The 15,736-nt window shown below is 34.1% G+C and overlaps 2 protein-coding genes across 3 annotated transcripts in view; one reads left to right on the forward strand and one right to left on the reverse strand.

Moving 5' to 3' along the window:
- The first annotated feature begins 1,023 nt into the window (after positions 1 to 1,023).
- On the forward strand, positions 1,024 to 9,669 carry ube2l3b (ubiquitin-conjugating enzyme E2L 3b). The gene is made up of 4 exons (XM_016290625.1): positions 1,024 to 1,105; positions 2,683 to 2,778; positions 3,479 to 3,665; positions 7,934 to 9,669. Exons 1-4 carry the CDS (start codon positions 1,079 to 1,081, stop codon positions 8,086 to 8,088), a joined length of 465 nt encoding a protein of 154 aa, XP_016146111.1. The 5' UTR covers positions 1,024 to 1,078; the 3' UTR covers positions 8,089 to 9,669.
- A 557-nt stretch (positions 9,670 to 10,226) lies between these two features.
- LOC107599128 (carbohydrate deacetylase-like) overlaps positions 10,227 to 15,736 on the reverse strand; it is a 9,387-nt gene continuing 3,877 nt past the window's right edge. For both annotated transcript variants that reach the window (XM_016290623.1, XM_016290624.1), the window contains exons 2-6: positions 15,179 to 15,357; positions 13,423 to 13,579; positions 11,550 to 11,649; positions 11,044 to 11,221; positions 10,227 to 10,816 (exon numbers count right to left, since the gene is read on the reverse strand). In XM_016290623.1, the coding sequence (XP_016146109.1) occupies positions 10,468 to 10,816; positions 11,044 to 11,221; positions 11,550 to 11,649; positions 13,423 to 13,579; positions 15,179 to 15,342 (948 nt within the window). In that variant the 5' untranslated portion in view covers positions 15,343 to 15,357 and the 3' untranslated portion in view covers positions 10,227 to 10,467. The remainder of the gene's footprint in view (positions 10,817 to 11,043; positions 11,222 to 11,549; positions 11,650 to 13,422; positions 13,580 to 15,178; positions 15,358 to 15,736) is intronic.

Below are 15,736 nucleotides of genomic sequence, written 5' to 3' on the forward strand. Positions count from 1 at the left end.
GTGTACTAAGACCGACGGAAAATGAAAAGTTGCGATTTTCTAGGCGTAATAATCAAGGAACTTTGCTGCCCTACCATGGGCAATGATATTACGCAGCGCCTGAAAATAGTCCCCAGCTAGGTAACTTCCAATATCATTGTAATATCATTGCGCCTGCTGCACCCATGGTATGGCAGCAAAGTTCCTTTTAATATTACGCCGGAATGAGAGTATAGTTCCTAGCCATATCGGCCTAGAAAATCGCAACTTTTCATTTTCCGTCGGTCTTAGTACACAAATTAACTACAGAAGAGTCAAGTTTTAAATAGGAAAAATATCGAAACTCTTTGGTCATTTTTGAGTGAGATGCTAACGGTCTAATCAGATTCAATGATCTATGCTAAGCTACAGCTAAAAGTTCTACCGCCAGACCCGGAGATCGGCTGAATGGATTGGAAAACGGTCAAACTCAACTGTTTAACTCTAGGGGAGTTGGAAAATGAGCCTATTTTCAAAAATAGTGGAGTGTTCCTTTAAGTGGTTTTCTTTTCTGGTCTTGGCTAGTCTCCCAGCCTAGTCAGACTGGTCTCTTGAATGATTTTAGAATAGTTTAACCACTTAGCATTATTCCTTACTCTGGAGTGACATCGCGTGGTCATTTAGTAGTAACGTTACGCAACTAGAAATCCGGAAGACGCACTTCCTTGTCAAGGACGTTCATTGCGTGTTGTATGTCTCTCCCGGCACACCTACATTCTGAAGTTTACTGTAACCGTTATATTTATTCGTTAACTTCGTTTAAGAAATTTTCGAGATAAGTAAATAATAAAGGCTGACTAAATGATGGCTCGATTAATCACGGGAGAATCAATTCCTATCACAGTGTAATAAATGGCATTTTTGTTTCGTTTTGTAATGGAAAGTACCCACGGGTGCTGACCTGAGATCATTGTACGCGCTCTCGTCTTGCCTGTTGTGTGGGTTGTGCGCGAAAACTAAATCTGATCCCAGATCATCCGAAGTTTTAAAAACGCAGACGAGTTTATAATTCCATAGCTGTGCCGCGCGGTGCATTCTGGTAGTAGTTGAAAGATTCAAGATGGCGGCGAGCAGGAGACTACACAAGGTAGACGTCCAAACCTCATACTTTTTATATCGCAAATAAAGAAAAAACACATACGTCGACGCAATGGGGGTGTAAACATAAAGTTTAGCTCGCAGAAAAGCTGTTCACTGGTGCTTGAGCGGCGTTGTTAGGAGTGGTTCTCTCACTCGATGACTCGGCTCGCTTCGCGTTTCTAAACATGAAAGAGGAAAGGCGCCGGTGGAGGCCGCAGGACGCTAGAACAGGGTTTTGGGGTCGAGATCGGGGAGATAGAGGGTCAAAGGACACGTTTGAGTAGGCTTCAGTGTTTTATCGAGTCCTTTCATTGATTGACAGCGAGTAAATGACAGGAATGTAACGCACAGGAGTCTAATCCGAGGAGTTCCGTCACAGCGGATTCGGTTGATTCAAACAGATCTGAGTCGTCTGGATACAATAACTATAAATTAACCGACAGTTATAGGAACTAATATATGTTTTTATCCGAATAATGCTGTCTAAACCCCGCTGCAGTGACGTTAGACATGACTCAAAAGACTCCAAACCAGCCACATCTGTCACATATAAGCTGAAATCGCCGTCCTTTTTACGTTTTAAGCTTGAAATAACCAAATTAAGTAGAATAGTGCTTAAATAAGTCGTTTTAGTGAGTTCCAGGTGGTTAGCCGTAGTAACGCCCTTAATAAAAAAAACGAAACTGTAAGTGCTCACAACGAGCTTTCGCTTTATAAGCTTCCGTCTTGTCGAAATCACTTCATTCATTCACAACTCGTGATTAGCTAGCTTTTAGCCACCTAGATGTGTCTGACCAATCTTTTTTGAGGTTAACCTCTCAGAATTGACGCCTATTTGATGTTTTGGGGTGTTTATGTACAGTGAGTGGACTTATTGTATGTCAAAGTGACCATTTTAACGAGTTTACTTCCTTGTTAGGTAAGAATGGTTGCAAATGTCAGTCAACTGACTCCCAGTGGCAATAGAAGGAAATGGGTAATCCTTACAGGGCACTAAAATATACCCTTTTACTCTAGTACTTATTATTGGACGTGTAGTTGATGTTTGATTTAATACAGTAAGGGCTTCATTATTTTATCATTTTGATTATAAATTCAAACAGTAACTTAAAAATGGTATTTTTACCTGATTAATCAAGGGAATATTTGAATCAAAGTATCAAAATAATCATTAGTTGCAGCCCTATGTGAGACTAAATAGTGATCATAAACAGCCCATGTTAGAGCAATGGTTATTACTTCAAACATTTAAGGTGTGGTTTGTCGATGTTTTAATGCACACTCACTTGTACTTCAGGTCAGTTATTTACAGTAAGCCGCTGAGCAAGGGGTCATTTATTCTACTCATTAGGTCAAGACCTGGCTCACGTTACATTTGGGAATGATGACCATGATAAAGATACCTAGAAGGTTTTGGCTAATGTTGTAATTCCTAATTGATTTGTTTGCGCTTTGGTATTACCTAATTAATGGTGATTGTGCTATTAGGAGAGATTATTTAGCATAAGCTAAATCTCAAAGTAGAAGTTGCGAACCCACAAAAATAGTATCTAACGCATCCTCCTTTCTAACCCTTTTTATCAGGAGCTTGAAGAAATCCGCAAATCTGGGATGAAAAATTTCCGTAACATTCAAGTCGATGAATCAAACATATTGACATGGCAAGGCCTCATTGTACCAGTAAGTGTTTAGTAAATGCTCATACATCTTTCATGAATTGTTATTTGCATGTGTAAAGTATACAGACAAGGAATGGTATGTTGTAACAGCTTTGGGATTTGACGGAGATGCCCAAACCTGCAAGCCAAAGTTGGCCTGTGGTGGTGACCTATTGTATTTTTGAGGGGGGAAAACACGCCATTGAAGCGTATCTTCATTTCTATTTTGTTTAAACATTTTTAAATCACTTTTATTTTTGCATTGTAATTTGCATTTTTGCAAATACAGTGAATATAGGTGAATTCGATTTTTTATTGTGTGTTTTAATATACTGTTGTTGAATGTAAAGCAACATTTACTTTCAGTCAATAGCTTTTATTCATGTTTGATTTTTGGCACTTCGTAGTAAAAAGCTTGGGCACCTCTGTACAAAACATTGATTAATCTCTAAATATTTTTTAACCAATTTTTGGCACTTCGTAGTAAAAAGCTTGGGCACCTCTGTACAAAACATTGATTAATCTCTAAATATTTTTTAACCAATTTCTTGCACATTTTAGAGCTAGACTGCATTTAGACAATATACATGCATTTCATAATGCAATCAGCCACATCTGATCTCCTACCTCACACATTCACGCTATTTTCCTGTGCTCAATATCGATTTGTTTGTAATTGTATACATTACAGACTGAGCTGCATTCACCTTATTCTCCCACAGGACAACCCTCCATACGACAAAGGGGCGTTCAGGATCGAGATCATCTTCCCTGCAGAATACCCTTTCAAACCACCCAAGATCACGTTCAAAACGAAGATCTACCACCCCAACATTGACGAGAAGGGACAGGTCTGCCTGCCTGTCATTAGTGCAGAGAACTGGAAACCAGCCACCAAAACTGACCAAGGTGAGATGCGCTGCAGTTGTCGCAGTATTCCTGCAAGCTGCTAAAGCTCGGTTGATCCTGGTGCATAAACACTCTCGGCCCTGTTGTCACTTCACTATATAGAAATCATGAACAAATAGAAGGCTTTGTGATGATGTTTGTGTTCACTGTCCATCTGATTATAAAGTAGGCAACACCCTTTATTTCTTTATTCTGCTCATATTGACTACCCAAACAAGACTTTGATTAATCTTTTTTTTTTTCTGGTTTTTGTAAAAATAAAGACCATTTAGCTCTCTCTGACTAAATGACAGGAATGATTTAACGCTGAATTTAATAAAACTACAAAGCAGTGTTTTACTCAGTAAGGACTCATTAAACAGTTCTTTTGAACTTCTATTCATCCAAGAAAATAACTCTCTGTTGGCACAAAAATATTAAGCAGCACAACTGTTTTCAACATTGATAATTAGAAATTAATCTTTGGATTATGTGACACTGAAGACTGGAGTAATTCTGCTGAAAATTCAGATTTTAGATCACAAGAATAAATACAATTTTTAAATATATTAAAAAGTTATTTTAAATTGTAATAATATTGAACAATATTACTGTTTTTACTGTATTTGCTAGTCTTGCAGCTGTTAGTTACTGCAGCTTTATACATGAAGCATATCACACGTTCCTCCAGGATTGGATGCGTTCAAACATTCAACATGTATGCAATTGTTCAACAGCATTCTTGTGATGTCACATTTCTTCAGAAAGCTAGATTGCTCTGAACAAGTTTAGATCATGCAGTACTAAATCCCTAGTTTATAAAGCTGTTTAGATTCAAGTTTTGCTTTATATTATGGAATAAACATGTTGAGGTTCTTATTTCTTGAATAACTAGCATCTCTGTTTTAGGCTTTTGTTTTTACCTTTTGGTTGGATATCTGTTGGTAACAATAAGATTTTTTTTTTTTTTACTTACTATCACCTGCAGCCATCTTTAGGGGAATATTAACTACCCAAACATTGCATAGATAATTAACTAAAACGCTTAAGAAAAAAAAAGTTACTTTAAATAAATAATAACTGAAATAAAAGATGAAAAAAAGACATTTTAGCTAGTTCCAAAGGAAACATTTCTCATTTTCTTGTTGACAAACACAAAATTACTTATTTATTATTTTTGTTTCATTTAAAAATAAAAACCGAGTATAAAAATTTTAACTAATTTAAACTATTAATAAAAATATATAATGGTGGGATACTAAAATAATGCTGGATAGAATAATGATAAGGATATATGAAAGATAAGGGCCAGGGTAATTATAGTTTACCAGAACTTAAACTAAAACCATAAAAAAATTAATTATTTGAAAAAATAAACGCACATAAAATTAGGGCTGTTGCGATTCGTCGATTCTATTCGACTATTCATTTTGCCTGCATCGACTAACCGGCAAAATACCGGAAGTGTAAAACAATAAAACACATTATTAGACTGTTTTCCAAGGCCTCGTGATATATTAAACCCGTTTAAAAATTATAATTAAGCATAACTGTGAATTTACAAACGCTACAATTTAATTAAATAATTATATGTGATGCAGTTATAGGCGTGTAGGTTACGTACGTGCGTCTCACAGCGGCTCCGTTCACAGTAAATGCTGTGCCGCAGGAACTGTTATCATTTACATGTGTGGAGCAGCTCAAACTCCATCTCTGCATGTCGTTGTGAGTTTGGGTTTATTATAACGTTCATCTGGGAACGCAACGTGCGCCATTTCATCAGATTTGTTAGGGAAATTATTTATAAATCCACGCAAACACAGGAGAATACATCATCATCTTGTGGTTTCAAAATAAAAGCTCAAATCCTTACTCTAAGTTTACACGTTTTGATGTCCACATCTTAAAGTCGTAAAGAAATGGCCAAATATTAAAGATTAAGTGGACATTTGAATTAAATGATGCTTGGTCAATATTAAACAAGTATTAGATCGCACAGTAATGTGTAAAAACAATCGTCAGGCCGTTGGCGCTCCCTGCAGGCCTTCGTTGTAATGCGTACTGTACATTAGCTCTGTTCACTGATCTATAATAGAGATTATATTATTTTATAATTATATTTAGATCAGTGGCTCTATTACATTATAATAAAGTATTTTAACAGTTTTGTTCAATAAAACCATATTTCTTGCTTTTGATACTTTATTTGAACTAATTATTATTGCCTCATTGCTATTATATGTATTTGAAGTCAATTTAAAGGCTATTGTTCACTTAGCCTACATCTATTTTTATTACCACAAAAATGAATTATTAATTATAATATTTTATTATTAGTAGATCAGAACACGTGGACATGTTGTCATTCTTACACTATAATACTGAACTTTGATTTCAGTAATTTGGACTATGAGATGGACACTTGCTTCTTGCACTCTGTTGCACTTTACTTTTGCTTTAAAAAAGGATTTCATAGAAATTTGGATTTCATTTGGAGTTTCACTTCTGAAGTCCTCTGTTCATTTTTTCATCATGCTGGAGATGTCCGTTTAAATATGTTGTTTACACATTTCTAAGAGTACTTTTAATACTTAAAATTTTTAATAACTTTTAATAATACTCTAAACATTGCATTTATTTAATGTGAAAACCCAACTGTTGGGGTTAATTGAAACAGGTTTTTTTCCTCTTTGTAGTTGCGCTCACAGCTGTAATGAACAGAAGCCCAGAACATGTGGATATATTGACATTAAGAACATGCTGACTTTCTCAGACTTTTGTAATTATTTTCTTTTTATTTCGTTTTTATTAGTTTGTTTACATTTTTACTCTTTTAGTTTTACATTTCGTCAAAGGCTTGTTTACATTTATACTTTTTTTATGGTACACTACTGAATGGCAAAGTTGCAAGTTTAATAAAATGTTCTCTAAAAAAATTTTTTTTTGGTCGGAAATTAATCGTTTAGATTAATCGATAAATTAGTCGATAGATTAATCGAAATAAAAAGTCGTTAGTGGCAGCCCTACTAAATCTAAAATACTTTTATTTCAGCTAGTTGCCAGTGCAACAGTTCTCTTAATGTAAAAAAATTAATATAAAAAACTATATAGACATACAAAACTACAAAAAAATGACAAACTTTAACTAAAATTAAAATAGAAAATTACACTGATGAAGAAGAGTATATAATTCTCTCTCACTAAACTATAGGGATTATTTAAAGCTGAATTTATTAGAACTGTATTTTTATTACCACAAAAATGAATTATTAATTATAATATTTTATTATTAGTAGATCAGAACACGTGGACATGTTGTCATTCTTACACTATAATACTGAACTTTGATTTCAGTAATTTGGACTATGAGATGGACACTTGCTTCTTGCACTCTATGTTGCACTTTACTTTTGCTTTAAAAAAGGATTTCATAGAAATTTGGATTTCATTTGGAGTTTCACTTCTGAAGTCCTCTGTTCATTTTTTCATCATGCTGGAGATGTCCGTTTAAATATGTTGTTTACACATTTCTAAGAGTACTTTTAATACTTAAAATTTTTAATAACTTTTAATAATACTCTAAACATTGCATTTATTTAATGTGAAAACCCAACTGTTGGGGTTAATTGAAACAGGTTTTTTTCCTCTTTGTAGTTGCGCTCACAGCTGTAATGAACAGAAGCCCAGAACATGTGGATATATTGACATTAAGAACATGCTGACTTTCTCAGACTTTTGTAATTATTTTCTTTTTATTTCGTTTTTATTAGTTTGTTTACATTTTTACTCTTTTAGTTTTACATTTCGTCAAAGGCTTGTTTACATTTATACTTTTTTTATGGTACACTACTGAATGGCAAAGTTGCAAGTTTAATAAAATGTTCTCTAAAAAAAATTTTTTTTGGTCGGAAATTAATCGTTTAGATTAATCGATAAATTAGTCGATAGATTAATCGAAATAAAAAGTCGTTAGTGGCAGCCCTACTAAATCTAAAATACTTTTATTTCAGCTAGTTGCCAGTGCAACAGTTCTCTTAATGTAAAAAAATTAATATAAAAAACTATATAGACATACAAAACTACAAAAAAATGACAAACTTTAACTAAAATTAAAATAGAAAATTACACTGATGAAGAAGAGTATATAATTCTCTCTCACTAAACTATAGGGATTATTTAAAGCTGAATTTATTAGAACTGTAAGAATAAATACATCGAATTACTTAATAATACATTTTTTGTTGTTGTAACCAATGATAACGCACATTCTTTTCCCTTTCTTCCTCCAGTAATTCAGTCGCTCATTGCCCTGGTGAACGACCCACAGCCAGAACACCCTCTGAGGGCCGACCTAGCAGAAGAATACTCAAAAGACCGTAAAAAATTCTTTAAGAATGCAGATGAGTTTACAAAGAAACACGGCGAAAAGCGGCCAGTGGACTAACAATAATCAGACAAGTGTGTAGCCCCAGACCCCTCCTACTCCTCTGATCCTCTTCCCCTCGCTCTACTACCTTCCTCCCGACACCCAAACGATATCCTCTATCCCTCCCACTTTCCCTCCTTCTCCTCTCCTTTCCACGTGTCACTCTAGTCGAGCTGGAGAAGTACAGCGCAGCTGCAGCCTCCGTCTTCAAGCAGGACGCCGTGAGGACATCCGATCTGAGTTTCTGGTGTTAGCTTGAGGCCCTTACTAACTTTCTACTATGTTGTTTATTTTTCCTTTCTCAACTTTGAAAGCATCAAAATTTGTTTAGAGGATAACTTAAGACAAAGAAGTTGGAAATTGTACAGGGCGTTTCAGTAACGAATGCTGTTTGACCCTTTTGTAATGAGAAAATGAATCATTGCATTATTACACAAAACTTTCAAAAACTACTTTTGGAAGTGACACTTCATTTAAAACAAAGATGGATTGTAATTTATCATGTACATTATTATTAATATGTTGTTGTTCCCTCTTCTTACATTTGTGCTCTCTGATTTCCGCAAAACAAAAAAGGAGACGCAGCGACGGCGACCGATTATTTCATATAACTTTTTTACTTTCACTGCACTTGTTGGGTTGCGCGGTACGTCTAAGGAGCAGGCTACTTTCAGCCCTTTACCAAGCCTCGAATCGGCAAAACCGCTGTAAAGTCCGTAACTAAAGGAGCCGATATTGCTATGAAATACATTTGTTTCGCAAATGAAAAAAAGGAAGGATGAAAACAATGCTCTTTGTGTGAGTGAACGTAATTTTCCATGACGATCACTCATTTTAAACATCTCTTTTAACATGTTTCATAGGAAATTCTTGTATAGTGTTGATCATTTGGGTTTAATCATGGAAACGGCCCCTAGATTTACAGAGATGTACGCTACTGAGAATTATTATTACTCCCATTTTCTCCCAACACAGAATAAACGCAGTAGTTGACCGTGAGTTTTCTAGAACATTCTCTACAGTTTCTTTAAAGGATATCATTGTCTGTCGTATTCCATTTTTACGCCACTCTTTATAATGCAGAGAGGTTCTTCGGGCTTTTTCCTAGTTCAAGGTATTTCAGTAATATTTGCTTATGCATTTGGGTGAAGTCTTTCGCAGAATGCCTTGTTGAAAACATATTTTCGTGCAGCATCAGACTTCAAAAACGCTCCACATTTGTACACCAAAATAAAAAAGAACAAGCAATGTTACACTCAAACATTGGCTAAATTCACTTCTGATCTGCTTAGGGCTTTCATATCAAAATCAACCAATCCAATAGGTTTCCCAAGTTTAAAACGGCATTATGGATTTGTGTGATAAATCAAATTTGAACTCAAGCATTTAGTGATTGTTTAACCTGAATATATTAGCATTAGTAAACTATATATTTATGAGGACTACTACTTCAACCCCAAACTGTTGCTTCAATTACAGCTTATTTTAAAATGCCATTAATGGCCTGAAACGTACAGGTGATAAACATGTTAACCCTAATATGTGACAAAACGGTGAACTCTCCAAATAAAGGCTATTTTGACCTAGTTCTGAATGAATGTTTCAATAGGATGGATGCTCGGCTTACAAATGTATTCCTATGGTGCAACTGGTTGGTTTAAGCACATTATAGTGTTTACTAGTACATACAAAATATAGTGCAGCGAAATTGCGGTGCTCATTTTTTTACTTTCAGTCCTAAATCACTTTCACCATTGTAATACTTGTTTCAAAGCCATTTTTAAATTTCAGAAAGAAATCCAGAGTTAAATTGACTTTTTATTTTAGGTTCATAAAAATATAAATACATTCGTTAAAAACATTGTACCCAAAAATACCTTTGATTTTTCAATATATAAAGTAATTGCTACATGTTCAGCTGATTTCAAATCTTCATATAGTTTGTTAAAGTCATAAATATGGCTTTGCTGTTAGATTTTACAGTTCTCTGCAATATTAATATCTGGATAAAATAAAATTGCACCTTTCTATTATAAGGATGCAGCCCTCTAAATTGAAATGACTGGCTGCTTAAAAAAAGTTAACTAAACTAAATGTCTTGTTGAACCATTTAAAAACAGGTCAATCTAATAGTTGACATTTTAAAAACAGATCAATCTAATAGTATCTTGTGTTTCTGTTGAATAATTAGTATAATAGAGTTTTGGCTCTACTTCAAGTAGCAGCTTCAAATTGTTTGGTATGGGCTTTGGAAGCAGCACACTGAAACTGAATGCCGATTTTTCTGTCTTTCCCAAACCATGAACTCGTACTCTAATGACTAATTGAGGTATGGGTCAAGATCTTAAAGCAGAAGACATTCAGTTTGCAATACCTCAAATCCTCTGCTCTAGGTGTTTAAAAGTCTTTAAAGGCACAGAGGTGGATCCCCTGTTGCCTGTAGTAGTTAAGCACCAAAGGGTCCCTCAAAGTATTCAGCTCGTGTAGTCGGTCTGCGGACTGTGAGAAGTCATCCGGTCCTTCTCCACATCCGCCCTGGTGAGGTTGACTTGGATATCCTGGATGCACCATGAGCTCTGCTGTAACCGGACAATAGGAGTCAGTCGTGGCATCATTGGACCGTATCAATGGGGAGGTTACACGGTCATCTAGTGAAGCTTCCAGCGTGAAGCCCAAAGCGCGTTTCAGGTTGGACACAGACATGTTCTTACCCATGGTGCTCAGGCCCAGGTATACGTCAGGCCATCTGAGAGGATATGAACAACCAGTATGTAGCTGATTCGATTTCATTTGAAAGGACAAATTGGAAAAAAACATTTCATGCATAGTGTATATACAGTACTGCGCCTAATGTATTTGAAGGACAGAACAGACTATTAAAATGTACCCAAACCTGCCCTAATAACTATACAAGATACTATAAATGAGGTAAATATTTCCTAAAACCAACATTTAAAATGTTGCCTCACAAACCTAATTCCATGGCGATGAAAGACCTCGATAGATTCTAGGGCATCTTTTTCAACCTGTGCATTGAAGTCCCGCAGACGCGGCGGGAGGAAGGTGCAAAATTTAAGTCCGGGTTCTATGGGGACCCGTGTGTAGGTGATTCCAAAATCAGAGAGAACTTGTGCAAACACCACTCGCACCTCTGAAAAACATGGTAAAATATAAAAAGCTTTTTAATGACCTTTATTGATCAAAAGTGACAAAACACATTTGTAATATTTCAAATAAATGCTGTTCTTCTGAGCTTTCTATTAATACTAAAACCCGGACAAAAATGCATCAGTTTCCACAAAAATATTAAGCAGCACAAGAGTTTTCAACATTTATAATAAGAAGAAATATTCCGTCAGCATCAAATCAGCATATCTGAATGATTTCTAAAGGATCATGAAAACTGGAGTAATGATGCTGAAAATGTGAATTGTTGGATACTCGGTGAAAAGGATTGTTCAAAACAAACCCACTGTTACCTGGCAGAATGTGCACATGCTGGTGGCCGTCCATATGGTAGGGCATGTGGCCAACCAGTTCACAAAATCGATTTACCTGGGCTCTGAGCTCCGCCTCCACCTTTTAAACAGAAAACACAACACAACTTAAGCAGACAACATAACAGAATCAAACAAACCAGGCTGTGCTTGGTTCTAAAGTCTTTACTGTATGTTTAAAGAGGTTATTTCATGAAAAGTACTATCCTTGATTACGTAAATCCTTGGAAATAAAAGGTTAATTTTGAACTAAAACAATGAAAAGCTTCCGCCACAGTCCAAAAACACCATCTACAGAAACTAAGCTTTATTAAACAACCTGTTAAATAAAAAAAGGTTAGAGAGAAGGTGGAAAATGGTTATGTAAAAATATATTACATTTGTTTTTGGTGCAAACACCCTTGACTAACATTAGTGGACTTCAAAAAATAAAAATTAAATGAGAAACATTATGAAACGATGAAACTTTAAATGTTTTAGTTTAGTAAAAGATGGAAATGTAAAGGTATTTTACATCTGTTTTTAGTGGAAACTATTTGGACAAACATTAGTGAAATTTAATAATACAAATTATGAAAAATTATAAAAGTGATTTTACTACCATTTAGGATTTACATAGTGGTAAGCATTTTAACTGCTGCTTTAAAATTTAGCGTACATAATGCCATAACTCCGCTTATGAGCAATAAGAGTAATAAAGTCATTTCATGTTCTTTGAGTAACCTTTGACACTGCTATATAACATGAATACAGTCTGTGATGTAAACACGCTGCATGGTTTGAATGCACTCCCATGGGACTTTCGGTTGGTCTTTATGAGTGTGTTTCTGTGTACCTCTGACGTCTTGAGCTGACCACTCTGCAAAACTTCCCGGAAGCCCATCTTGCCATGGAAGAATCCATCCTTGTTGAGGAGCGTTGATCCCTTTAGAGCCGGAGAGACTGGAAGACCCTCTGAGAGATTCGCATGGAGTCCAATGGGGATGTGATTCCTGTGTGTGAGAACAGCAGTGTTATTTTAGTATCACTGAGATGATATTATAGGTTTTATTACTATTTTGAATATGCTTTTTCGATTTTCCGTTCTCATTTAAATTGTACTTATTTTGTTCGTTTTTGTCTTTTACATTTTTTTTACAACATAACAGAATCAAACAAACCAGGCTGTGCTTGGTTCTAAAGTCTTTACTGTATGTTTAAAGAGGTTATTTCATGAAAAGTACTATCCTTGATTACGTAAATCCTTGGAAATAAAAGGTTAATTTTGAACTAAAACAATGAAAAGCTTCCGCCACAGTCCAAAAACACCATCTACAGAAACTAAGCTTTATTAAACAACCTGTTAAATAAAAAAAGGTTAGAGAGAAGGTGGAAAATGGTTATGTAAAAATATATTACATTTGTTTTTGGTGCAAACACCCTTGACTAACATTAGTGGACTTCAAAAAATAAAAATTAAATGAGAAACATTATGAAACGATGAAACTTTAAATGTTTTAGTTTAGTAAAAGATGGAAATGTAAAGGTATTTTACATCTGTTTTTAGTGGAAACTATTTGGACAAACATTAGTGAAATTTAATAATACAAATTATGAAAAATTATAAAAGTGATTTTACTACCATTTAGGATTTACATAGTGGTAAGCATTTTAACTTCTGCTTTAAAATGTAGCATACATAATGCCATAACTCCTCTTATGAGCAATAAGAGTAATAAAGTAATTTCATGTTCTTTGAGTAACCTTTGACACTGCTTTATAACATGAATACAGTCTGTGATGTAAACACGCTGCATGGTTTGAATGCACTCCCATGGGACTTTCGGTTGGTCTTTATGAGTGTGTTTCTGTGTACCTCTGACGTCTTGAGCTGACCACTCTGCAAAACTTCCCGGAAGCCCATCTTGCCATGGAAGAATCCATCCTTGTTGAGGAGCGTTGATCCCTTTAGAGCCGGAGAGACTGGAAGACCCTCTGAGAGATTCGCATGGAGTCCAATGGGGATGTGATTCCTGTGTGTGAGAACAGCAGTGTTATTTTAGTATCACTGAGATGATATTATAGGTTTTATTACTATTTTGAATATGCTTTTTCGATTTTCCGTTCTCATTTAAATTTTACTTATTTTGTTCGTTTTTGTCTTTTACATTTTTTTTTATGTAAGTCTATATACATTACCAGTCAAATGTTTTTGAACAGTAAGATTTTTAATGTTTTTTAAAGAATTCTCTTCTGCTCACCAAGCCTGCATTTATTTGTTTCAAAATACAACAAAAGCAGTAATATTGTGAAATATTTTTACTATTTTAAATGACTATTCAAATTAAACACTATTTCTGTGATCAAAGCTATATTTTCAGCATCATTACTTCAGTCTTCCGTGTCACATGATACTTCAGAAATCATTCTAATATTCTGATTTGCTGTTCAAGAACTTTTTATTATTATTTTATTATTATCAATATTTAAAACAGTTGAGCACATTTTTTCAGGATTCTTTAATGAATAGAAAGATCAGCATTTAGTAACACTATACCATTCCAAAGCTTGGAGTCAGTATACATTTAGTTTTAATATATATAATTTTTTTTTTTTTTTTTAAATAATACAATTATTTCGCAATTAAAAATAAAATTTTTCTGAATTTTCTATTCATCAAAGAAACCTAAAAAAGTGTCACATGATCCTTCAGCAATCATTCTAATATGCTGATTTACTGATTATCAATATTTAAAACAGTTGAGCACATTTTTTCAGGATTCTTTAATGAATAGAAAGATCAGCATTTAGTAACACTATACCATTCCAAAGCTTGGAGTCAGTATACATTTAGTTTTAATATATATAATTTTTTTTTTTTTTTTTTAAATAATACAATTATTTCGCAATTAAAAATAAAATTTTTCTGAATTTTCTATTCATCAAAGAAACCTAAAAAAAATCTACTCAGCTGTTTTCAACATCATAATAATAATATATGTTTTTTGAGCAGCAAATCAGAATATTAGAATGATTTCTGATGGATCATGTGACTGGAGTATTGATCACAGGAATTAATTACATTTTAAAATATATTCACATAGAAAACAGTTTTAAATAGTAAACATATTTCAAAAATGTACTGTTTTTGCTGTATTTTGGATCAAATAAATACAGGCTTGGTGAGCAGAAGAGACTTCTTTAAAAAAAAACATTAAAATCTTACTGTTTGAAACTTTTTTGACTGGCAGTGTAGTTTTTTATTTCATTTTATATTTTCATTTTTATTTGGTGTTTGTTATTATAGTAAATCAAGTTAAACAAAATGAAACTTTCTTAAGTGTTTTATATATTTTATTTCATCTTAGTTATTAAAGTAACAAAAATGCTTTTTTTATTTATTATAAGTTTTAATGAACCATAATAACTATACGGCTAACCTCTATACATCTATAACAATGCACCCTATCAGTAGGCCTAGTCTTATCTTTGGCAATAGGTTTAAAAGGCTTGCATGTCATAAGGGAGAGTGTTGTAACATTTTGTTTCAATGTAAGATACTCAAACATTGATATCATATTTTCCTATTTATCTGCTTGAAGTGAAAAGTAGTTCGAAATCAGCCGCAGTACCTTTTAGCCAGCTCTGCCGCGTGCTCCGCTGAGACTGCATTGACCAGAAGAGAGACATTGGAGATCCCACCAGCTTTGAAGCAATCCACAATCCCTTGATTTCTTCTCTCGCAGTACCCGAAATCATCTCCTGTCACCACCAGCTTCACCTTGGGTTGAGGCATCTTCTCCTCGCCTTGCTGATGAAAGACAAAAACACTAGACTATAGACATTGACCAATATATCATCTTCATGATTAATACTGATTACTTTTACAGTAAGCAGAATTTCATTTATTTATTTCTGTATTTTGAAACAATAATAATAACTAAAGAATCTTTAGACAGCACTACAGAATATGCATCAAAATATTTTATAAATAATATTAAGTAGTACTGATAATAATTGTTGCTAATTATGTCATTATATGAAGATTTGCTTGATCTGAAAAGAGCCTTTATTTTAGGCTGTTTATTGTAATCGTAAAGCTATTCATACCTGAAAATGAACTGCAGCTGTTTTATTAATCATTAGATCATTAGACTGAATTTTAAAAAATAATATTCGATTTTATTAAT

This window comes from Sinocyclocheilus grahami, unplaced genomic scaffold, assembly GCF_001515645.1.
Source record: "Sinocyclocheilus grahami isolate Dianchi unplaced genomic scaffold, SAMN03320097.WGS_v1.1 scaffold261.1, whole genome shotgun sequence".
Taxonomy (NCBI): Eukaryota; Metazoa; Chordata; class Actinopteri; order Cypriniformes; family Cyprinidae; genus Sinocyclocheilus; species Sinocyclocheilus grahami.